Source organism: Nothoprocta perdicaria, unplaced genomic scaffold (genome assembly GCF_003342845.1).
Source record: "Nothoprocta perdicaria isolate Ctin4 unplaced genomic scaffold, notPer1 scaffold_38, whole genome shotgun sequence".
NCBI lineage: Eukaryota > Metazoa > Chordata > Aves > Tinamiformes > Tinamidae > Nothoprocta > Nothoprocta perdicaria.
Window position 1 is genome coordinate 3373906 of NW_020455621.1, and position 24796 is coordinate 3398701.

At 45.8% G+C, this 24796-nt stretch overlaps 1 protein-coding gene across 1 annotated transcript in view; it reads left to right on the plus strand.

The window, feature by feature from the left end:
• Nucleotides 1–24796, plus strand: part of AGPAT4 (1-acylglycerol-3-phosphate O-acyltransferase 4) — a 53162-nt gene that overhangs the window by 8011 nt on the left and 20355 nt on the right. The window contains exon 3 of the mRNA XM_026044745.1: nt 18459–18628. Within this exon, the coding sequence (XP_025900530.1) occupies nt 18459–18628 (170 nt within the window). The remainder of the gene's footprint in view (nt 1–18458; nt 18629–24796) is intronic.

Consider the following 24796-nt stretch of genomic DNA (forward strand, 5'->3'; position numbering starts at 1 on the left):
ACATAAACTTCTCTGCTCATTGGTACCAGAAGTGGCACTATAACTAAAACCCACGGTCCAGAAATATGTTTTTCTAATGAAAGATTTTGATGAATTAATATATCTTATTGTGTTAGAGGGAAAAAAAATTACATGCCATGGTTCATTTTAATTTTGCTGCTGTGGATTTGCTGTCATTTTCTAGATGTTAGGGTCTTGTCCAAGGACTTGGGCTAATGCTCTGTAGCTTGCTGAAGACTTCATTTTGGAAAGCTACCTATGGAGAGAAATTAAGCGATTTGAGTTGGAAGGAAATAACGACAGTGTTTGTACCCATCTCATCTGTATGCACCCTCATCTGTAGGGTCTTTTTGACTTTCCATTTGTAGTATTATTCTTTGTATCAAGGCAAAAGAGAAGGGAATTTTAACCTTTCCTTATCAGAAAAGTGCTTTCACTGTGTCAACCAGTTATAGAGGTTGCATACAGTTGATTTTCCCAATTTAAGTTTTAGCAGTGAGGTGTTCTGCCCACCAAAATATGCCAGTTAAAGTTTTATTAATGTTTGAATTTTTTTTTTTTTTATTCTCATATAGGAGAGAGATATACTAGTGATAACTAAAAAGGGATGTCAACTATTTCCTTTTTAGATGCTTTTAGTTTGTCTGCAGCTCAAAGCTGAGACTATTTTGCACTTTCATTTTTGGTATGATCCTACATTTCCAACACTTTCCCAACAGCTAAGAGTTGAGAGAATCTCTGATTGGAATCRAGCTTACCCTCAAGTTTCTTCCTTGTGTCCTCATAGGTTCTGCTTAAGCACTAGAAATCTGCATTAATTCCTGCCTAAAAATTCAGATTTCCTGGATGTTGATTTAATTTTTCAAAAATACAATTCTTAAACTGTATGGCAGCAGGTAGTAGCTTCATGTAGGTGCCCAGTTGCTCCCAGAGGAGGCTTTGAAAGGTTGCAGTGGGAAATGCATGAGTCCTTGAGAGGATGGACTTTATTATGGAAAGTCCTGGAGTTCTAGCACATGGAGGGCAGATGGCTGCTGCTAAAGGGCCTCTCTGCTCGTGAAAGTGCAGCCGAGCAGCAGGCCACGCTGGGGGCACCCCGAGCTCTGTGGGGTACCCCACACGGTGACTCAGAGGTGATGGGAACTAGGACCTGGTACTCTCTGCTAGGTAATGTACACCGTGTGAGGCAGCCCTTGAAAGTTCTTAATAATCATTTGAAAAATAGAAATTGGGCCTGCACTAAGAGCAGCGGGTTGYTGGTGCTGCCTGCATTACGTAGGATATCGTGGTATTTAACATTGCTCTGTTGCCTCGTTTCAAAGTTTGTTCCTTTGAAAGGTGGGGAAGGTTGGAAGTGCTGCTGAGCACTTTGGCCCAGGCTGCATGGAGGGTTGATGCTGGCTCTGGCTTCCRTGTAATGAGCCACAGTGGGGATGTGGGAGCCTGTCCCTTATCTTCAGCTCACATCAGTGACTCTGACACATCAGAGAGCAAAGACCAAAAAAGAGGTGGGAAGGTTGTCTGCTGTCGTGTATGGGCAGCGCCTGTTGCAAATGGGCACTTCTGTAGTATGACTTTTTTGAGATAGGAAAAATGAAGGAAAAATGAATGCAAACAAAAAAGACCTAAGGGATGAACTTTTTCTTGTGAAAGGCACTGATATCACTGGGCTCTGATATTACAATTGGAAGGTCATTCCTGCATCTCCTTTTGATGCTTTTTTAAGGCCTTCAACAAGGAATTGCATGCTGGCTTTAGGGGACACTTCTGGAGGACAAAGGGCACTTCTAATGGCAGTGCCAGCTTGACTGTTATCCGTGCTGACTGCTCTTGCTGCCACGTGGAGCTCTTGGCTTGTTGAAACATAGAAGTATTACTAAACTCCTCGGGGGAAAAAGAGAAAGAGGAGCCTTCAAATGTGAGACAAATATAGCCTATGCGTGGCTGCTAAATAATTAATTTCCCCAAAGGGTTTGCAGAGAGCCATTGAAGCGGCGGCTGGTGCAGATCTGCGCGTGTGTCTGACCTGTTGTGCTTGCAAGGCTGGCTTTGTTCCACATACAGCACTTGCTTCCATCTCCCTCCACCACTGAAACCTGTGGTTGTGRTTGAGAAGGCAGCACCTAGTTGAAGCATCTGGTTTCAAGAACTCCTGTTCAAGCCAAAATTCCTCCTCCCCCTAGGAGAAGTGGCTCTTTTACATTTTTGCAAGCCTTTATCCTACCGATAGCAAATCAGTTTGGCCAGGCTGCAGTGATGGGTGTGCRTTTTGAAAGGGAGGGCCCCATCGGAATGGGGAGTGGGGGGAAGCTGGGCATTAGGTGGTACCTCAGAAGGGTTCTCCACAAGGCCTTGCTTGGGGGGCAAGGTCGACCTGCTTGCCCAAGATAGTCCTGCTTGCATGTCTGGAGGTTCAGTCCCATTCTTCACCTCAGATTGCAGTCTCGGCTCCTTTGATGACCCCTATGAGGATCTGAAATACTTTGTAGCCTTCAGGATAGTTTGAAAGCTCAGGCATTTAACATTTGTATTAAATTTGATTCTGATTTTTGATTTCCACAGCAGYTGTAGCTTGGCCATGTTACTGGAACAAGGTATGGCCACATTAAACCGGCCTTAGTTTGTCTGGCTTGGTATGTTCCCTCTGAGATAACTTCTATGACAGTGTCAAAAAATGCAAAATATTTTTCTATCAGTAAAATAGCAAGTTTCCTTCAGGGACATGAGGCATAGGTAGCATCAGGAGCATAGCTGCATAATATCTGCTTCCAAAACTTCTGCCATGATGTTTCAAAAAAAAAAAAAAATCCAAAATTTTTTCCCTTGCTATTACCAGCCAACTCATGATTGATTTTTGTCAAGAGAGGGGAATTAGATAGTAACCGTTCATATGAAAGCTGTTAACAGAGGGGGTTGCTGGTGCCCTTCTAGACCTTGACACTTCTAGTGGTAAAAAGTCATGAAATACTTAGCATCCTCACATTGCTGTTGTAGTAATATTGTGGGGTATTCYGTGGCCTTCCTATACACTTGGGTCAAATTGTGTGTGTGAAAGTTTGGTAGGCTGCTCTCTGCCTTGAAATGGGATTTTTCTTCTGCCCATTATTAGTTTTCTTAAGAAGATAGCAAAGGTCTGATTTTTGTGGATGTGTACATGCAGGTTTTAATTCTGTGACTAAGCAAGCATTGAGGTTATATTGCCACGAAGATCAAACCACAGGTTGGACTTTAGCTTTTTAATAAGCTTGAACAGTCTGACCCCCTCTTGTTTTGTGTAAATCAGTGTGACAGTGACTACACTAGAGCAGAAATAATTTTTATACCAGTTGAGGATCAGACTAACTTAAGTAAATGTCAGTGTATATTTAAAAAATATATTCCATGCTACTGGTTCTGTAAATAATTAGGAGTAAGTACCCCTTTTAGCAGCATGCTGCTCTGTGCAGGTTGTGTGTGGGGAGCGTGCCCTGGAGCAGGTGTGTGCGAGCCCTGCTGCCAGCAGCCCTGCGTGCAGGCTCTGCCCTCCCAAAGGGCTCCGTCCATCCCACGTGCCTGTCCAGGGCCTACGCAGCCTGTTCCAGTGCTCCTCCACTCTTTCCRYGCAGAAATTTTTCCTAATATCCAACCTGAACCTCCCCTGGTGCAACTTGAGGTCATTTCCTCTTCTCTTCTGGGTCGTTATTCTGGAGAAGAGACTGGTCTCTGCCTCACAACAGCCTCCTTCCAGGTAGCTGTAGAGAGCGATAAGTTCTCCCCGAGCCTTCTCTTCTCCAGACCGAATAACCCCAGCTCCCTCAGCTGCACCATGTAAGCTCTGTGCGCCAGCCCCTTCACCAGCTTCATTGCCCTTCTTTGGACACACTCCAGCACCTCCATGGCCTCCTTGAAGTGAGGGCCCTAAAACTGAACWCAGTATTTGAGGTGCAGCCTCACCAGCGTAGAGTACAGGGGCACCATCACTGCCCTGGTCCTGCTGGCTGCACTGTTCCTCATGGAAGCCAAGAGGCCCTTGGCCTTCTCGGCCACCTAGGCACACTGCTGGCTCATGTTCAGCCAACCAAAAGCCAAGTTGCAGAGTTGCAGTAACTCAAGTTAAGAGTTGCAGGGGCTGTTTTTGTAAATAGCCAACTCAGATTTGAAATTTCAAGTGGGCTTTAAAACAGAGGGAGTTGAGTCTTCTTTTAGGTTTCTTTTTCCTTCGCTTTTGGACTATTTTTGCCCTAGGAAAGCATAGAGAGAGACTTCCTGTTCAGATTGCAGCAGGTTTCTTGGTCTGGAACCTTCTGTAGGAGCAGCTCTAGCCAAAACTGGGGCTATTGCTGTGCCTCTCCTAGTTTCAAGTGGTTGAAATCCATCTGTCAGTCAAGAAGGTTTCCTCTTACAGCCTCTAACTCCTCCAAATACAAGTAGGAATGGGAGCCTGTATGAGTTAACTGATTGAAATACCTCAATTTACTCAGCAGTGTATGTAGCTTAGAGTGATGGGAGAAGAACTTTGTGACAGGAGAAGAGTCTCTGTGACTTCAGGCACTTAATATAGTGCTTTTCAGTCCGCAAGGAGATGCAAAGTTCTTCAGTCACCTTGTGGGCTGAAAAGCACTGCATTAAATGCACCAAGTCACAGGGAGGTCATGGACCCTTGCATTTGGAGGAGACTGGGGCAACAGAAGCGGTAATGATTGCTCAAAAGAGGAAATTACTGACTCTTTCAGGGAAATGAATAACTCCTGCCATAGGATGAAGATGAGAAATGTAGAAAGGGACCGTGCATCTCATCTTGTGATACCCATGTCCTTCCCAAATACCCGCCGTGCTCCATGCTTGCATGGTGAGCCTGAAGCGATACTGCTGCCTTATGTCGAGTCAGCTTCTTCTTTTAAAGAAGCAATAGCTCTTCCCCTCTGCTTCTGGAGATGATATGTCTGACTGCTGCCCTTCGTAATTTTTGCAAAGATTTGAATGGAGCAATGCCCTGGACAACAGAGCAAGACAGTATGGCTTTTGGTGCTGGCAAAGTCTTTTTCTTGGTGACTGAACAGGAGGAGAATAAACTTGCTGCTCGTGGTTGTGTGAGGTGGCCATGGGCTGCGTGACTTGGGCTGTGCTGGTTCGAGGAATGCAGCGCTGCTGCAGCGGCTGCRCCAAAGCCAGGGCCTGGCCGCCTTGGAGCTCGTGCTGTTTCTGGAAGTGTTCCCCAGAGCCCCYGGGATGACACACGGGCCGTGGGGTTTTGAGGGCGACCTTTCAGACTGGGCACTAAAAGCCTTGCCAAGCTGGGAGACTCTCCCGTCCGCCTCTCTGGGACAAGCCGAGCTGCTCCAGGCTCTCTGAGCAGCCTCGCGTGCCCTGGGTACCAATGTACCCTTCATCTTCTTTACTGCACCTGAGTTATGAGGGAGCGTTAGTGTAAGCACAAAGAAATAAAAGGGGATTTGAGATGTATCTGCCGTGCAAATATCACAGCTCTGTGTACTCAATGGCAGTATTTGATATGGAGCACTTTAATTCAGGGAAGCCTTGTGTTTCATTTGTGGTGTCTGACTTTATCCTCTCCTTAAAGAACATCCCCCTTAAGGAACACCTTTCGCTGTTATGGATGAAGAAGCTAAAATAAGCACCAGGACACAGTTCTTGTCTCTCAAGACCTCGTGTGATGAGATGATGTAAGATCATAGGCAAAGAGTCAGGAAATCCAGGGAATACAAGTGCAAAGTGAGTAATGGATTTGTTCTGAAGTCAATGTTCTCAAAGATGTGGGGGTTCAATGGCTAATTCATCATTAACTGAAAGCTAAATTAACTGTGATGGTGAAGTAAAGGTATGAGGTCAGCTTTTTGTTACACATCCTAAAGTTCAGATAGAATATGCTGTTCTTTAGAAGACTAAGTAGAAGTTACATCTGCCCTAATTTAACTGCTAAAAATGATTTTTCAAAATGTTTTACTTCGGGTCATGTATGGTTATTTCTTAGGGGTGTTCTGATTTTTTCAAATAGGACAGGGGAATAATATCGGGAAGGTAAGGTACAAAAACTCTAGCAACCACTACAGTTGGCTCCAGTTCTGATATTTTAATTTCTTTTCTTTAGATGTGTTTACATCTCAGTGAAATATACATCTTAGTAACTAAAAGGTTGAGAGCACAGCAGCCTTTCGTAGGATTTAAATGAGCTTTGGCTCAGTTTCCTAATCAGATTCACTTTTGTCATTGTTTGTACTAGAGACTGCTCCTATGGCAACTGTTAGTCTTTTTTGTCATCTTTTTTTTTTCTCATTTCTTTCTCAGAGGTTAATTCACATCCTTTCTCATCAGTCACTGACAGTGCAGGTTAAACATGTGGTAGTGAAAGATATAGAGAGCAATGGGGTTTTCTCCCTCAATGTGTCGTTTTCTACTGAACTGCATTTTTTCCAGATTCCAAATTCTTGTTTCGATTGAGACTAAAAGAGGGCTCACTTGTATATGGAAATGAAAATTTTTGTAAGAATAAAGGGGAAGAGAAATTTGTGTGAAGTTTTCCGTCTAACTGTGTGCATTAAACATGAAGATTCAAAAATTTTCCTTTTTTTATTTTTGTTTTTTTTGGTAATCTCGCCTGCACATTTCGTCAGTGCATTAAGCAAAAACAGGCACACAAATATTCCGAGCGAAAGCTACATACAGTATGGACAGGACTAGGAGCTCAGTATAAACAAAATGCTGGTGGTTCATTATGCCAAAGAAGACAACTGTGCTCAAATGAATCCCATAATGAATCCCAGGACATTTATGAATTTGGCTCGTGTTTGCTTTTGCTCATACTTGTTTTTAAGGATTGTGTCCCCCTGGCTGGTGTGATAGAAGAGAGGAGACCATGGGTCTTTAAGACCAGTTGGAAACTCTTATTTTATATGTTTTACCCRTTTATTTTTCCTAAAGACCAGAAATAATGTTAAAAGGCAGCTCTTGTGTCTTTGAGGCAATTTCGTACAGTTTCTAAGAGCTGCATGGCTTGCTTTTAAGATGAAAACTGGTTCAATTTGYAGAGGTATCTTTTGCCTACTGAAGCTACTAGAAGACGCTTCCAAATGTSCAACACTTCCAGTTTCTGCCGTTTAGCACCCAGTAGTTCTCGTGCCTGGTGTGCTGAACATCAACGCTTGTCTTCCCCGCCCCAGGCCCACGCTGTGTTCGGGGTGCAGTCGGATGCCCCCTCATCAGGAGCCGCGTTGGGAGCCGGGCCCCTCGGCTGTCCGTTGGCCACGCCCTGCGCYAGGGCAACCGCCACTAACGGCCAGCGGCACCGGGCCCACCCTGCAGCCCTTCCCTCCATATCCAGGCAGAAATAGGGAAAATGCTAATGCCGTCTCTAACTTTCTTCGAGCTGCGAAGTTGGCACATCAGGATCTTTCTGAAAAACTAATCAATATTACCAGAGTTATTTTTATTTGCTTTATGTACTTGCTCATCTGTCACTTAATTTTGAGGCTCTGGTTTTATTCATCCGAACGTTTGCCCTATAGAATTTTAGCCCATTTTTGTTGTTACCTTTTAAGATCATCTGATTCATAAAATGTGTTCTGACTTTGCATCATCTATGGAATTTCTGATCTTGCACTGAATGCTTTGGCCCTGAGGACTATTTCAAGGAAATCTTCTTTTATCTGGATTGACCAAAAGAGATCAACAGATGCACACTTTTGCGCATAGTTTACCATCTTTACAGCTGTATATTAATCTTTATTTTCTCTGTGCTTTAATACCAATTTCTGTTATTACACCACATGAATGTTGCAGGCTGCTCTTTCAGTACCTCCTTTTCTTTCAGCCCTGCATCGTACTGACTAGTGCCTCTGCAGTGACCTTGATCATTCATCTACTCACTAGATAGGCTTCTCTTCGCCCCTGCTTATTCTTAAGTCTGTGGTGCCATGCTTTGTTGGAAACCATTCCTGTTACAAGGCTTCATCATCCTTCTGATCCAGTATTCTGGAATGGAGACTGCTGGTGCTCTGCCAGCTTAAATTCTTCATACTCAGTTTGAGTAAAGCAAAATACACACACACACACACACACACACACACACACATTTTTTTGCCATGTTATTGTGTTTGTTATTTTGTTATTGTGTCACTCTTTGTTATTGAAGAAATTTCTCTCATACTGGCTAGGAATGACTGAATGACTTTCCAGGGCATTAACAGGAGCTGTTCACCATTCAGAGACAGAGAACTTGGTCATAAATAGGGAGTTCTTTGGAGGATATTTTTCTCAAATAATTTGAAACTAATTCCTTCCATAATCAAATCCAATATGGAGTTGATCAACAGACTGCTGGATTTATCCCAGGAGAGCTGTCTTCCYGTCCAGTCCTTTTCCTTTCCCATTCATTTGAATGAATGGGAACAGACTGGCCTGATTTAGCCATACAATATTTCTTTGCATGAAGAAATGTTATRACTTCCATTTTGTTTTAAATGAAGTTCTGGTCCTCACTACTCTCTTCTTCTGTCTCTCCTATTTTTTTTTTCTTTTTTCCTGAACTAGCAGATAAGTTTTTTGTGCTACTGTATGAATGCACAGATATATCAACTGCTTCTACCAGATTCCTCTCTAAAATCCTGGTCGAAAATGGTAAAATTCTGTAGCCAAGTGCACTCATCTATTGGTTTCTGTTTTTCTATTTGTAAGAATGTGTGTATTTTGTTCTTCTAGTTTGTTTATTTATTTATTTTAATACCTGTGTTTGCATCTTCTATTTCCTTTTCTTTCTCCTGTTTGCACATGCTGTAAACCCTGCAATCTCTGTCTTTTCGAAAGTTTCTCAGGTTATGCCAGATTCTCAATTTTTAGTCAGAGCAAGTCTSTTTGTAGCCTTTCTGGTTTCAGGGGAAGCTTGAAAACGACTTGTAGAGAACTAAGCACCAGGTGGGCAGCACCTGTCCGCACATCTGGTGTTTTAGAAAAGTTTGGGGTGGGTTTGCAGCCACTGTGTAATACTTACTGTGCATCAGTTTAAGGTGGCCCCTCCTTGTTCTTAGTGTAGCCCATCRCACTCTTGGTTTGAGAGCTTCCCCATCGACCCTGGACATTGGCATACGCAACTGCCCAGGAGGTGCTTTGCCTGGTTTCCTTGCGTGTCCAGTCAGGAGCGTGGGGAGGGTGGTTTGCTCTTTTGGGAGTGGGTGCTGTGTACACCCTGGCCAAGGTTACTGGTAARAGCGACCAAATGCTGAGTTACTGTTCGCTGAATAACATTTAACACCTCCTTTTGGGTTTCTCACCCACTCATTGTCATGTTTCTTCTCCCTGCACTCCTGTCTTACGCCTGTCTTTGCTCACATGAAYGTAAGGATTGCCATGGAAGGGGTCATTGAGGCACAGGAGTGAGGGCAGCCGCACCTCGGCCGGAGCGGGAACAGAGTGGGGTGCATCTTGCAGCTTCACACTGATTGCATAGTATCAGTTGTTCTGCTAGTGCTGTTCAAAGGGGAGTTGTTTCTTTGAGGAGTGTCTTAAAGCCTGCAAGACACATCTGGGTTTAGTGCGACCGCAAGAGTTGTGATTCAGAAAATATTTAACTGCTAGCAGGCAGAACGTGTTAGCAAAGCTGGTCCGGGGGATTTAGTGCAACTAAACTGAGAAATCCACTTTCTTGCCTCAGTGACAGCCCGMTGTTGTTGCAGAGGTGCTAAGGGAATACTCAAGAGCCTGGAGAGGTTTCAACATYCTCTGCTGCCTTTGTACAGGTAACAGCTGCCCGTAGTGTATTTGGCTTTCCCTGTTTGGGATGGTGATATCTGCGGCCCAGCAACTGATTGAACACGTGGAAAAGAGTTAAGAGAAAATTACAATATGAATAGTAGGAGATTAATAGGTAAAAGWAATGACTCCTATTAGATCATTTGATGTACCTGGAAAACTGGACGTGATTCGCATACAGAAGCTGTTCTTCAAGTTTAAAATAGAAATTGCAATCTTCACATTAAATACAGGTGTGGAGAGCACTTGATCTAAAATTAATTTTARTGTTTATCCATTACAGCATGAGAGGAAAGAGAAGAGGGAGAGGATATCCAGGGAACACGGGGCTGAAGGACAGAGAGAGAAAATTCTCTGTGGAGCACGCTGGAATTAGCTGGAGGTGGCGGGTGACAGAAGTCAAAATATCATAATGGCAAACATCCCAGTTAGGCATTGAATATTTCTGATGTGCTGGAGAGAAGACTTTCTTTGAGGGAAAGCCTCTGCACAACTCAAGGAAATGAGGCTTTAATTCCACTTGGAGTTTCTAGGCATGGGAGCACGTACTAGAGATGTTTTAGACGCATTCAGAGATCAGATATGCAGGTCGGCTTTTATAGGGAGCACTGAAGATGGCAGTTCCCTTGTAGTTCTCTCTCATGTGGCAGGCCAGTTCCTGTGGAATCTGCATGGAGARATAGTATGAAAACAGCAGGAAGGAGTTGCCTGGCTTCTTCCCAGATTGCAGTGACTGTCAGCAGCAGATCTGTGGGTCAAGATATGTGTATGGTGCCTGGCCTTCTGATCATTCATCATGGTCTCTTTTGTACCCTCAGCACCTTGGCATGATCAGTCGCTCCTGTGAGTCCCCCAGCACGAAGAGCGCATGTGCTCAGGGCAGGTGAACGTTGCTGCCTCTTCTTGAGTAGCTCTCTCCTGTGGGAGCATCAGGAACTTCTCCCTCCACAGTTTCTTGSGGACTACTTGCTAGCTGGAGCTCCTAGGTCTTTGAGTTCCCACCTCCCTCCTGCCAGTAACTAATTGCCCTGGGGAAAGGAGAGTTGAGGTGGAGCTCACAAAAGTCATGGTGGTCTCATACCACTCTTTAACATGGCAAGGCTTGCTCAAAGCAGTTGACTGGGGACAATGGTTCTTGAGTAAAAGATGTGGAGGCTTAGAAATGGTGAAACTTAGAAGTAGGCCAAGGATGCATGAGGAAAAAAGATATTTTGCAATATGTCTGTGTATAGGAGGCTGCTTGAAAAATGTGGAAATGAAATGATCAGTGTTCCTTTTGCATGATGACCTGCAGGGATCTGCTCTGTGAAGCAGTTCCTCTCTGGTGCTGCTCGTGTGCACAGCAGAGGAAAGTTAGGGGTGTTCTGGGCATTAAAACCACATCCTCAAAGAAGTGAGTGCCCGAGCGCCCAGAGGGTTTCACCCTCAGGCTAAGCAAATGTTGGAGTCATGGCAACTAGGCAAGGGACACGTTGCCTTTCCCTAATCCTGTTCAGCATGTGCTAGATTGACTTCCATCATTCCTGGCAAACACAACACTCTGGCTTTCTTGGCAGCTAATGTTGGTGAAGAGAGCTACATTAAAAGACGTTCCTGCATGCAAATGCAGAAATAAATAGTCTTTGTGCCTGAGAAAATGAAGAGCTTGGGTGTGTTTATCTTTTGCCTTCAAAGCACAGCCAGTAATTCATTGTGGAGAGTGTGGAATTGAGAGCCATCCTTGCTGCCTTCCCAGTGTGGTGGTGATTTCTGGCTCTCTGAGCTCAGCCCCGTAAGTCACTGCAGGCTCACTCAAGCTCTCTACTCAGTAGAGAAAGGTACTTGGCAAGGAGCCTGAGGACTCTGTTTTTCTGCTTGTTTTGTTTTGTGTGTGAGTGTGTGCCAGTGATTCTTCAGCATCCTCCTCCTCCAGTTGCCTGCAAAGCAAGGAGACAAAAAGCAATGCAAAGGTGTAAGCACTTACATCCCTGCTTCGGTTGGTGTGGTAGGTCGGTATCAGCCAGCCTGTTAACTCTGTGGTGTCTCTGCCCGCTCYGTGGTGCACAGAAAGCTTGAAAGCTTTTGAGTAGTCTGCAGAAGGCAGCGGGCGTGGGTCTAAGCTGACTGGCAGGTTGTCATTAGTGTGTCCCCCTCCTCCCATTTATTAATTTATTTATTCCTATCCTGTGTGCAATGTATTTGTGAACCAGCTCTTTATTCCATCTGGTCTTTGAAACTAGGAATAGTGGTCACAGATTTCCCACCTGGTCGCACTTATTTGTAGTGGAGAGTTTAGTCCATGTTACTCCAGTTTAACTTTTACCATATGCTGCTGCGGTAAAACAGTGCACTTGTAAGAGCTCTTTCTTATTTCAGTCTTGGTGCATAGGTTAAGTAAATGAACAGCATAAAAGGAAGCAATTTTTTTTGTTCCTTGAAGCAGGTTATATAGGTACTTARAATCCTTGGTTTATTGTGCTTTTGAGTCAATATAATGATGCAGCTTTGCTTTTAGTTGCATTTTGAAATTGTCATTTTATGGCTAACCAAGCATGCCAGTGTTTCTGTTGCCTGTAAAGAACAGTTAATTAATATGAGCAAATGGTTCATTTAAGTGTGCAGGAACAGTGTTAATTATTTCAATGACTCACCCTTGCAAAATTCTTTGCGATGGAAAATGACAAGTGTCAGCACTCTGTGCGTGTCCCTTCTTCCCCGAAATGTTTTTCATGCAGCTAGCTATGATTAAAGCCAGCCGTGAAGATGCTCTCTTTTTATTTATTTATTCTTTTTAAGTGCAGGCGCTGAGGCTGTTCGGATTGGTTTGCAGAAGAACCAGAGGCTGGTGGTGCTGCTTGTTGCCCCCTTGCAGGAGGGTGGAGGAGCTCCAGGGCCCACGCAGAGCCAGGGTGGTGCCTTTGGAGACCTGGGAGCCACCTGTCCCCATCCYGTCAGGCTCCTTTTAGGCTCATCCTGACTTCCTTGGGACAGGCACCAGAGACATGAASGGGTTTTTTTGTTTGTTTTTATTTTTCTTCCCCCTCCCTTTGCATTAACTGGCACAGGAGGAGCTGGTTTGCAGGCCAGGAGCCCTGGAGCAATGGGTGCCTGAGAATTCGCCCGGTCAGCTCTGATGTTTAGAGCAGGTGTGGGAAGGAAGGGGTCAGAGGAGGAAAAGAGCAAGGGCATATTCTTTTTTTTTTTTGCAGGTTTTGTGAAGCAGCTGGGGCTAGTGCTGTTGGGCTAGAGATGACAAGTAGCAATAGCATTTTGAGCTAAATAAAGTAAGTATTTAAAGATAATATTGCTTGAACGCAAGCAGATTTTCACCTTGACTCACTAGGATTCTTTAATACTAGGAAAAGACTTGGATTAATGAAACTTGAAATATATATAGTTTGTTCACTTCTGTAATACCTATGTGCACAGTTCAGTCCATTTGAGTGGTATGTTGACTAATAAAATGAGGAAATATATATATATATATATATATATATATATATATATATGCGCCCCTGCACAGCTGAACTATGGATTTAGGATTATGTTTATCTCATCTTTCCCTAAGAAGTTCATTGCATAGGTAAGCAAGATTGCCAGAGCTGAGGAAGGAAGATAATTCTCAGTGTAGTTCTGGACAGAGTATTATATGTTGGCTAATCTCTGTATTTTTGTGTGGGGTCTGACTGAAGTCAGTGAGGATGAGTCGACTCAAGCTGTTTGTATCGTGATGCAGAATCAAAGGCTGGAAATTGAAGTCAGGTAGGATTTGAGTGAAAAGGTGATTAAACTTCTTTATAGAACCAGAATTACAGAACATCCGTAAAAGTACTGCCCCATTTCTGTAAGATATATAGGTGGTTTGGTTCTCTTGTTATCCTGCACATTTTCTTCCACTTTCCCAAACATTAGATACATTGTGCTTCCTCTATCCAGATCAAGGAAACAGATTGGGAAAGGTAGAGCGTGGGTAAATAAAGATGATTTAAGGCCATAAAATCTCTTCGTATTATGCACTGAAATATTGTGGGAAGCAACTTAAGGTGGGAAAMTGTCTAAAAGTAATTTATGATCTTACTGATATTGATTCCGTTAATAAAGCTAACAGGGAAACACCTTAGCCTGTGCGGGTGCTGTGACGGGCGGCTCGGGGCTCTGCCCGGGTCGGCCGAGGGCAGTGGGTGCCAGGGCCCCAGGCCCAGGCTGGCCCCTGGCGTGGGGCAGCACTTGGGGGGTTTCCCCCGAGCTGCTCCCGTGCTGCGTGTCTGCTTAGGGACCGGGAAGATGCTCTTTCTCATAGGAATTTATAAKCATGCTCCCTATAGCGTCTCCCAGAGGGGTTTTGGTGACTTRGCTGAGTGAGTATTCAGTAAATGGTTTCCTCTTAGTAGAACTCAAAAACGTTAGGAAAAAAAAAAATTGAAATATGGAATTGTCTTTTGTAGGTGCAGCCTCTTAGCTGGATTAGATACTGTGCAGCTCGTCCCTTGACTATGGAAACTATAGCATAGAGAATACCATTACAGTGGAAATACATCTTCCCTTTGGTTTGATAGAGGCATGAATTTATCAGAAGGATTTTTTTTTGCGGAAATTGGAACTAAAAGAAAAAAAAAACCTTGCAAATAAAATTGCTTTGAAACTCCAGAACCTCCTTAGRAAAATAATAAAAGGAGTGAGAAAAGCCCGATGCTAGAAGAGCTTGGTCCAGTGTAGCTGGAGAGTGAGAGATCTCCCTCCTTCCCCACCGTGGGTTGGTGCCGTGGTCGTTCACAGCCTGATGCTGCAGAAGGAAAAGGGGATTCGCTCGGGTCGCTCGCCCAGCRGAAGGGGCAGGCAGAGTGCAGGGGGACGAGCTTGGCCTGTAAAGCCCCCCCAGCAAGTTTCTGGGTAATAAATTTCCGTGGCAGGCAGTGGGAGTGAGTGGGCAGCCTCATGCTCCTGATAGAACCACAAGGAGAAGGGAGGCTGGGAAGGGGGAGGGGAAGGGCAGAGTGGAAAGGTTGGGAAATGGTGATAAAAATGTAAGGCTGGCAGATGGCACCGGATGCGGTGCCGTTCAGGGGGTGCTTTGTGTTTGTGCAGCCACTGCGGGAGCCTGTCGGTGATGAGTGAGCGTGAGAGGTGGGGCCTTCAGGAGAAAGTGCTCTCACGTGAAGCCTGCGGCATCAAACTGCCCATAGAAATATTCTTAGGTGCTTCTTTGGAATGCATTTGAGATTGAAAATACGTAATTGAAGAGCTCTGTGCACGTGGTGGGCCTGTAGAGTGGGATTCCTGATGTATTATTCATGGCTCAAATCAAATTCCTTAGGGAAAGACAGGACAAAAGAGCACTCAGAATGAAGTGGCATGACCTTGATGAAGTTGTTTTTCCCAAGGGAAGGTGGCTTTTTCTTTGAGAGACACTTACTGACATCATCACTACATCTTTATTTTAAGCAGTAGCTCTACCAGTAACAGGGAAAATCCTGTGGCTTTCATTCTGTTCTCAGCTGGCTTCCTCGCCAAGGAAACTTGAAGCAGCAAAGTCTGTCACAAACTTCCTTCCTTTTCGGTGACTGTGGCCTGCCAGAATCAGTGATTCTGTAAAGTTATGCAAGTTAGGCTTTGTTTTTATAATTAGTTTTGGGAAGCAGAGGGCTTTCATTTAAAACAGCAGCCTGACAGAAAGCTGYGTGCGCACAGATAGGCGCCTTTGCGGGTGCTGGGCACAGGGCACTTCTCAGCAGGTGAAGCGGGGAAGCTCGGCCACGTGCTTGTTTCCTCACTTCGGTATCCCCATGAGTGCCCCGGAGGTGTGATCGCTTGGGGATTTTGTGAGGAAATCTGTTTCCCACTGGCGACACTCRTTGTTTTATTCTTGTATTGTTTCAGAGATGCAGGTGAGGAGCATCGTGTCGGTGCTGATGCCTCACCCCTGTGGGAGCAGGTGCCTGCCYGGGTCAGGGATAAGCAGGAGCTGGGAAGCCAGGCTTTCTGCTGTAGCCGTGGGCCCTGACCACAACTTTGTTGGGGCAGGGGTAACGCTTGAAAAGAGATCGCCTGTTGCCTCGAGTGTCATGTGAGGGTAAACTTGTTCAGGGCACCAGTGCCTGTTCTTCAGTGCATGGCACAATGTCATCCAAAAGCTTCAGGCAGTTAATTTAACTAATGATGACTGAAAACATAGATTTGTTTCTGACTTGTCAGGTTTTATGCTAGTTGGGGCCCGTGGGGGACCTGCTTGAAAAGATTTCAAAAGCGTTTCAAAGGTTGGCCTGGTTTTGGCCTGTGCCGAAGTGCATGAGGATGTGCGTGGGCTCTGGGGCTTGCCTAAAACCAGGAGAGCATCTCAAGTCCCTCCGGGGAACCCTGTAAAGAGGGCGCATCTCCTTCAGCCAAAAGCAGCTCCTTGCATTGGACCTCTGCTTTGGTGCAGAAATTATGCGATAGCTCTGGCAGGAAGCAAGCACGTCCCGTATCTCCTTTCCTCCTTTTCCGTCTGGACAGAGAGCTCTCCTCAGCCACGTGGTTTCCCAGCTCCGGCTGAGGCCCCAGCTCCTCCAGGAGAGCCGCTGCTTTCGGATTCCCTGTGTCTCCAGGAGCGCCGCTTGCCGCCTCGCCTCGRCTTCCCATGCTCCGCGTGGTTGCCTCGCTCCCACCACGCGGGGCTCCTGTGTCTGCCATGTTCCATTTAATCGCTTCAAATGGCTTCTTTTTCAGCTGCCCGACGCCGCATCGTGTTCGGGTGCCGCTGGCTGTGGGGCACCGCAGAGGGCTGTGGTGCATCTCTAATCACAGATAGTGCCGGCTGGTTCGGCCTGCGGTTCTGGAGCGGGGGGATCAGCAGTGCAGGAGGAAAAGAAGCGGGGAGGGCACATGGTAAATATCCCTGCACTGGGCACCCCCAGCTGGGAGAATAAAGTGTGAGTAAATATAAGGGAGGCTTATGAGAGAGAAAGAAAAGTTGGACCTCTCAGTATATAACTGTGACACCCTTTCTCTGACCTCATTTCTCAAAATCTGTTTCTTAGGCCTGGCATAGTCCAAACACTGAAGTGCTTGATGTGTTTTGGATGCTTGAAAGGGGGCTGGTCAGTGGTGAGACGTCTCCATAGGCAAGTTTTAAGCTGTGTTTTCCAGAGCCCTTTGGCAGTGCACGCATGGGCAGAGTGCAGTGCTGGGTCCGTGTCCCGCTCCGCAGGCGGCGGCTGCCCTTGCAGGCACCAGATGTGCGTGGGGAGAGATGGGCAGCGGTGGCAGGGTTAGGGGCTCAGTACCATGCTTGTGGCGTGAGCTGTTTCTCCACTGCCTCCCTGCCTGTTGCTCCGTCTGCCCTCCCTCTCGGGAGGCCTGTGTTGGGGAGCAGGGCTGGTTTGGTTGCCTGTGGGTCAGAGCCTGTTTATGCCAGTTTCCTTCCAGCTTTGAATAGTTCAAGGCAACTTTAAAAGTAACTCAGGCAGGGAAGAGAAAATAACATAGTAACGCCATGAGCTGAATGAAGGAAAATGASTGTTTAATGGTGATGTGAAATCTTCCAGCGAGGAAATTCCACTGATCCAGATGCTCACAGATACGTTTCACTGATGCCATCCCACATTGTGGGTTCCACCCAAATTCCAGCAGAGCCTTTCCATCCGCTGTGGTAATAMCTGGATCGAGGCCCTGGCTGTGGACAAACCGAATGGGACAGGGGCTTCAGAGGGTTCAGTTCAAAGCCGCAGAAGCTGCAGCTGTAGCCAAGGCTGGCGGCAGCCGAGCGCTTCCCCCGAGCTGTACGGAACGGGCGCCTCGCCGTGGAAGGAGCTTTTCCAGGCAGCAACTGCTCTGCTGGGTACGAGACTTGGCTGCAGCTTCTCCTGCAGGAGATAACGCAGCCCTTGCTCTGCTGAGCAGCCTAGACCTGAGGTTAAGCAGACGGTGGGATTGGCTACCTGTAGACAGACTTTGCCTGGAGACCTGTGGAAGGGAGCGGCGCTGAGGGCTTGCTGGCACCCCAGCCTTCACTCACTGTTGCTCTTGGGCTGCTTGCATGAGCAGTCAGACTGCAAAGGGCAGTTCCTAGACATGCTTAATACCTGCTGAAAGTGTGTTGTGATCATCTCCTCATCTTCAGTTATATTACATGCTGCTCCTTGCCCTGAGAGAGGGAGCGGTGCTGAGAGTGGCACGTGGCACGTCCCTGCACGGTGTGCAGAGCTGGCCATGCGTGCTGGGCTGCAGGGAGCACTGCAGCTCCAGCCTGGGCAGCCGGGAGCCCGAGGAACCCRCAAGCCGGGCCAGGCCCTGCTGGCTCTCCACACCTCGTAAATTCCAGAGCTATTAGGGGACCTGCGTGTGCTGAAAATGGGCGTGCTTCCTTCTCCTGAAAGCTTGTTTGATTCTTCATAAAATTCTGTTGTTCCACTTGCATGCAAGTATTACAAAGTGTAAATGCTAATAATCCATGTATTCTGATAATAACATTTTTGATATTTAAATTGCAATGTTTAAATAACTGTTTTTTCTCAGTATCACTGTGGATTTTTCTTTCTCCCTCCTTCCATTTCATCCCCTTATTCCCTGCCTCTCCCCCTGTTACCCCAGCCCTTCCATGCTGTATCAGACATGTGGCCACGTGGCTGCTGTTCAGCATTTCAGCCCAACAGCAGCCCTTTCTTTACCACGTGGCTGCTGATGCTTCGTGATGCGCTGACGGTTTGTGGGTTCGTGTATCCTGTGTTCATTCACATGTTTGCTGTTGTTGTTTATTCCAGAGATGGTGATGTTGCTGGAATGGTGGTCAGGCACCGATTGCACCCTCTACACTGACCCAGCGAGTTACCACAAGTACGGGAAAGAGAATGCCATCGTAATCCTTAATCACAACTTTGAAATCGACTTTCTCTGTGGTTGGAACTTTTGTGAAAGATTTGGGGTCTTGGGGGTGAGTTCTGATTAGCATTTAAAAAAATTTCCTCTTCARTGATGCAGAAGAAAACCCCCCAAATTCTTTGCTTTTGTAAGTTCACAGATCTTTGGTCAGATTTCGTTCAGCTGCTGTTTAGATTCTGAGAGATGAACTTCAGACAACACAGTGGAAGTATTTAAAATACGGAGGCGGGATTGCTTTGGGCATTCAYAGAAATTTTTAAGGCATTACAATTATTAAAATTGATAAAGGAGGTATTTTTAACCCATGGAGCTTATTACAACTGTTCCTTGCTGCAGGACGAGCCGTTCGAGATCCTTGCCCTGCAGGCTGGGCTGTCTCTGCCCGCTCCTGGCTCGTCTCACAAATCCTCCAGTGTGTCTAGGGCAGCTTGAGCTTGGACCACGCAGCCTCTGCTGCCTCTCAGGGTGAGAGAGCTGCCAGCTCTAGGGAAAGCAGTAACCAGGTTGTTGTGGAAGGGTGGGTGGTAGCAATAGCAGGTTGAATATGTCGTTGTGCTAGGCTAGGAGTGCATGTGTGTATTTTCAGGGTTTSTTTTGTTTGCCCTGTCAGCTTGTGGGGATGATTCAAGCTCCCCTCTTAAGCCAGCTTGACCTAACTCTGGTGGTGGTGACATTCTCTGCCTCTAAAGTATTTGGGAAAACAGTTTCTTCCTCCTATGAACACAGACTAGTAACTCATTTGGGTTATCTTCTGTAGCATCCTCTTCTATTTTTTCAGCTATCTGCCTGTCCAAGCTGTGGTGTTGGATTGGAGGAAGCTGTGACTAGTTTTGACCCTTCATTTGGGCCCTTTGACTTTCCTGGATATTGAGGCATGGCTTCAATCCCCTTCATTTACAAAATGCAACCAGCATTAGAGGCGCAGCACATTATTGAAGTGGCTGTTGGCTTCTCATTAACTCTGGAACAATTTGCCCATGATGTCTAGGACACCGAGTTGGTTGAGCGCCGAGTTGGGGGGTATCAGGGTAGACRGGACAACCTGCTCATGGCTGAGGAAATGTTTGTGCCAAGAGCTTTCTCCTGTCTACATGCTTATCTAGTGCCATGGTTCTTAAATAAGGCTGTGTTTTAGAGGATCACAAACAAATCAAGTTCTTTAGAAAGCAAAAGTATTCCAAAAAAAAAAAAAAAAAGTATTCCTATACAAGCTAATAAGGACCTGCAAGGTCAAAAATCTCTTGGTTTACATTGATGCTTTGTGGCTGGATTGTGTCTCATTAGCTTTAATGATTTTTTTAATAGTTTCCCAAGATAACCAAAATTATGTGTTTTTTTTTCATTTTCTCTCTTTATAAGAAAACCACTGCCTAGAAGCATAAGTTTTTTTTACTCTGTTTCACTAAGTAGAAATATTTTTTTCCTGTTTTTGGATACTTACAGTTATTACTCAATTTGTGCTTTTACTAATGTTTTTAGGCACAAGAACTATTTCAGTCTTCTGAGTGATGCACTGTGGTTTTACTTCCCGAAAGAACAATGTAGGATGTGCAGAAGCCGCACAGCTGTCCTTTCTGATGAGAACTGCAGGTGCTCGTAAGGAGACTCCTCTCTAGCCCYGAGTTTTACAAAGCTTTAAGCTGGTGCTGCTCTTGCAAGATGTGGTTCTGCCCTTACCATGTCTTTCCACGTGCTCTCATTAGCTTGTGTGTTTCATCCTGCAAGGCATTTTTGTGTTTTGGGGAATGAGTCCAGGTTCAGCTTAACCRTGTTCAAAGCAAGACAGGAAACCACAGGACAAACCCCACATCCACAAACATTATCCTGGAACAGACTCCTGAAGCTGTTAGGTGCAGGGCTGATCCTCCCTCCCAGGCTGAGAGCAGATGTTTGGGGAGGGAGTGACCAAGGCCARGGTGCACGTGCAGAAACCCTTTCTCAAAGGGCATTCCCAGACTCCTGCAGTTTGTGGCTCAGGTGGGTTCCTGGCTTTGTGGGTTCCTGGGCTTTCTTCTCCATCAAGTTTGTATGGAATCTTAGCACCTTCGATATCCTGGTAAACTGATCCCTATCTGCTGCTGCCAAGAAGGGAGATCTTGCACATCCCATCCTGTGCATCTGCTCTTGTGCTCGTCTGCACTGTGGTGCCCTGCTTCCAACAGCTCCTCGCTCCCTCCTGCCCTAATCCARGGAGAAAGGAGGGCTGCCCGGGAGGGAGGCAGAGGCAGATTGTGGCAGGAGGAGGGGGACTGGCACGTTTGGCTGCAGCAAACAGGCTACTAACRATGCCTCAAGTATATGCCCAATTCTCCATGGTTTACAGCTTGAACCTTTTCTTAAGCAAAATCAGCACATCCTGTAATCTTTTTTTTTTTTGCTTGGTTTTGTCTATTTAAAAACAAAATTAAACTTCCTGAAACCGTGCTTGCCCATCTTATCCCCAGAACAAGATCCCTTTTTTTTCCTCTTCTGTCTTCATCAGGCTATACAAACTGGTCCTCTGGCTTTATTTGGAGCAGATATTTAATCTGTTCATGGTTGTGCTCCGTCATCTCTCTGTAGGACTGGCCTTCTCCTTTCACCTTATAGCCAGGTTGCCTTAGTCCCAGCAGGTGTATAATGCTCTATCAGTGTGACTGAGATTTTGGGGTTTTTTTTGCTATTTGTTGTGGGTTATTTTTTTTCAGCAGGAAAGGGAGAGTTTCACAGTCTCCTGTGTGTTGTTGGTAGATTTATGAAATGGTATCCTCTCCTGATGACCTAGTTCTTGTGTTTTGCTGGCATGAGGTACTCTGCTGTCATGACTGTTTAAAAACAGTCAAGAATGTAGCGAAAAATCTGGCAACAGGAACCTCTGGGTTGCTAAGAWCATAGGAAGCAGGGGAGCCTGCCAGGGGAGCAACAAAAAGAAAGAAAGAATATCAGTTGTGACATTTAATCTTAATTCTAAGTTCTTTTTCTTTTAGAAATAGGACACTTTTGGAGCTGGCATTCACAATCTTAAAAGGTACCTGGCTGTCAGAGCTGAGGAATGGGAAGCACTTCAGTTCTGGTGAGGAAGGAGAAAGCAGCCACCTGAAGCAGTAGCTCTGCGCTCGCTTTTGGGCTCACAGGCTCCTGCAGTCGCTCGGGCCGCCTCGCTGGTTGTGGCCGGGCTCCGTGCAGCTCATGTTACTGATGCCTAAGTGTGGGCAGCACCAAATCACAGGAGACTTTTTGCTCAGTCCCGGTRTACAAATGACTTGCAACTCTACTCCTGTTTTCTGTGAGGGGCTCTTTTCATTTTGTTACTTCACTATTTGACAGCCACTGGAGGTCACATTTACCTGCCTCCTTGGGCTCTGTATGTTCTGAGGAGGTAGCTATTACTAAGGATTTGCACCAAAAACACCTCTGTGCAGTGTGCACCCTGCCAGGATTCACTGTGTTAGCTGCAGCCTGCTCTGCTGCTTGATATATCCAAGCAGCGATAAAGGAGTGTTTTTTAGCACCCATTTTTTGCCAAGGTAAAGATCTTTTTTGAAGYGAGGGTCATTTTTGTTGACCTGAAACTAAATCTTGTGGTTCACCTGTTTGTCTTCYGATGTCTTGAGTTTCACGTTATTGCTGGTGGTCAGTCCACCCTTTCAAAACATAAACATTACTCCAGTGCTACTCCKTGTTACATTGACATCAAAATAGGTGCTGCTCAAAAAGGAATCACAGCTGCCAGCTTGGCTGTAATCCTTGGCAGAAGGACAATGCAGAAAACCACTATGAAGAATTGCAAACTATCAATTACAATTCGCAAATTGTAATTGCAAACTATCTTTTTAAAAGCTTTCTCATCAAAATGATTTTTTTTTGACCCTAATTAAACCACTGCCAGGAAAATCTGTTTTTAGTTACARAATGTGTTGTTGAAGCTCACTGAGCATGGTCTCAAACATGGATGTGAGAAGAGATTTTCTTTTGCTAGATCTCACTGTAACTAAATCTGAGATTGATACGTTTGTGAACTTGAGTTACTTTTCAACACTATTTCCTATATGCATTTTAGTTAATATATTATTAAAAGATATTCTGATCGTTCAGGTAGGCAGTCACATCTTATTTTTTAGATTTAACGTGGCATCAGAGGTATGTTTGGACAGATATCCTATAAAATATTGCTGTGTTACCTCTCCAACATGGAAAAATTTTTCAATATGAAGCATCACAAGTCTCGCTACCTTTCTGGTGGGATGGCAGAGGAACTGAAGAAATACCTTGTTCCCTCATGATATCCTTCAGATTTTAATATGGAAGAGTGCTATATTTCAGAACAAAGAGTCATTAAAAGCACATGATGTGCTCAGTACTGATGTAAAACAAGCAACTCACCAGGCAGATACCAGGTGGTAATGGTTTACAGTTGCAATGAACCTGCTTTGAAGCTGTAGAACAGATTTTGCTTGACTTCCTCAGCCTGAGGGTTGCTCTCAGCTCTTCTTTGCATTTAGAAGTGTTGGGTAGCTGAAACTGGGCATATAAATCAGGATATTCTTTCTGTTGCACCTCAGCTGTGCAAGTAAATTTTTAAAACTCATTTTTTATGTGATTTTTATTGCAGTTATTAACAAGAGAAGTTTGTGGGTTTTTACACCTGAATGTAACTGGCCAAAAGAAACTAAATTCAGACTTGGATTAAAATGCTCCTCTCTAGATAAGCTGTCATTGTGCAGTGGCAATTTCCTAAGACATCTTCGGGAGTCAGGCACTTCTAAATCTTGCTGATTTTAAAATCCCTTCATGAAGGCAACTTCCAGAGATTAATTTTTTTAATTTAATTTATTACCTTGAGCAAGCAGAATTGAAAAGTTACAGGTGACCATTGCATGTTTGCAAAAGCACTTAGTTAAAGAAAATGAGTGACAAATGTGAAGCGTGGCTGCCTTCTTCCCCTTGCCTTTTCACACAGGAGCTGTACGCATGTGAACAACCGAAAGAGCAGGTTGTAGCCCTAGCTACTGTAGGAGCGGTGGTAGCATGTGAGGGTGMCAGAGCCCTGGMACAGGCTGCCCAGGGAGGCTGTGGAGTCTCCTTCTCCAGAGGTCTTCCAAACCCGCCTGGATGCCACCCTGTGCCTCGTGCTCTGGGTGTCCCTGCTGGAGCAGGGGGTTGGACCAGATGATCTCTGGTTGATTCCTTCCAAGCTCAACCATCCTGTGATGCTGTGGGGTCAGCCATCATGTGTTTTTCCCGCACGAGAGCRGTGGCAAGTGCCCTGAGGAGTTTCTGCCCCCTCATGAGTCAGATGTCACTGGCCGTCCCTCTACTCGTAGCCTTGGTGGGGAGCTCGGAATAGCGTGGGAGGATTTAGCTGTTGCTTTTGTGCATCCCGGGGCTCCTGCGCTCCGGTGCCGAGCAGAGCACTTTCAAACCTTACAAATATTGAGTGAGCAGGAGCGTGCGCTGGGGAGGCGTCAGGCATCCAGGCAGCCTTCGTGGATACCCCCGTGCTGTGCGATGCCCTGACCTCCCAACAACAGATCGGGAGGCTTGGCTTGGCTTGGCTTGGCTTGGCTTCAGTGCAAAACCCAGAATAACCACAGAATAACTTAGAAATAGAAAGAATGACTTCTGCACCTTGTTTAACTTGCATCCACTTGCTTTTTGGGCTAGAACTCCCATATTTTTAAGCTTGGGAGGGAGACCCGCTGGACCGTCCAGCTGTGAGAGAGTGTCTCTTTCCTGTGTTTTGCTGGGTGTCAGAGCGGTGCCTGCCCCATTCCTCAGTGTGTGACTTGGGACGCCAGCTGCAGCCGCTGCCTCCCGCCTTGCTTGGTCGTGACCAGGGCGGCCAGTGGTCCCCCCAGGCCGGAGGTTCTGGCCTTATCCGCCTCTCTTGGAAATGTTTTAGGGGTATTGGGCTTTCTTGGGTTCCCAGCAGTGGCTCCACTTTCTTTCTCAAACTCTGTGCGTGTGTGTCTTGAATGGAAGCTCTGGGGTACAAAGTCTATAACAAGAGGGGAAAAAAACCTTTTTGATGGCCTTTAAACGCATGTAGTAGGATAACRTAGGTGAACTTTGGAAGTAAGAAAATGACCTGTAGTAAAAGAGACTGAGAAGAGGGAAAAGCAGGAGCCCAGGAAAAGGAAAAAAGCCCAAGGGTCATGGGAAGCGGCGTGAGGACGGACAGGGCTGCCAAGCTCTCCTGCTCCAGTTGCTGCGGCTCCATGTGGGAGAAGCGGGAGGAGAG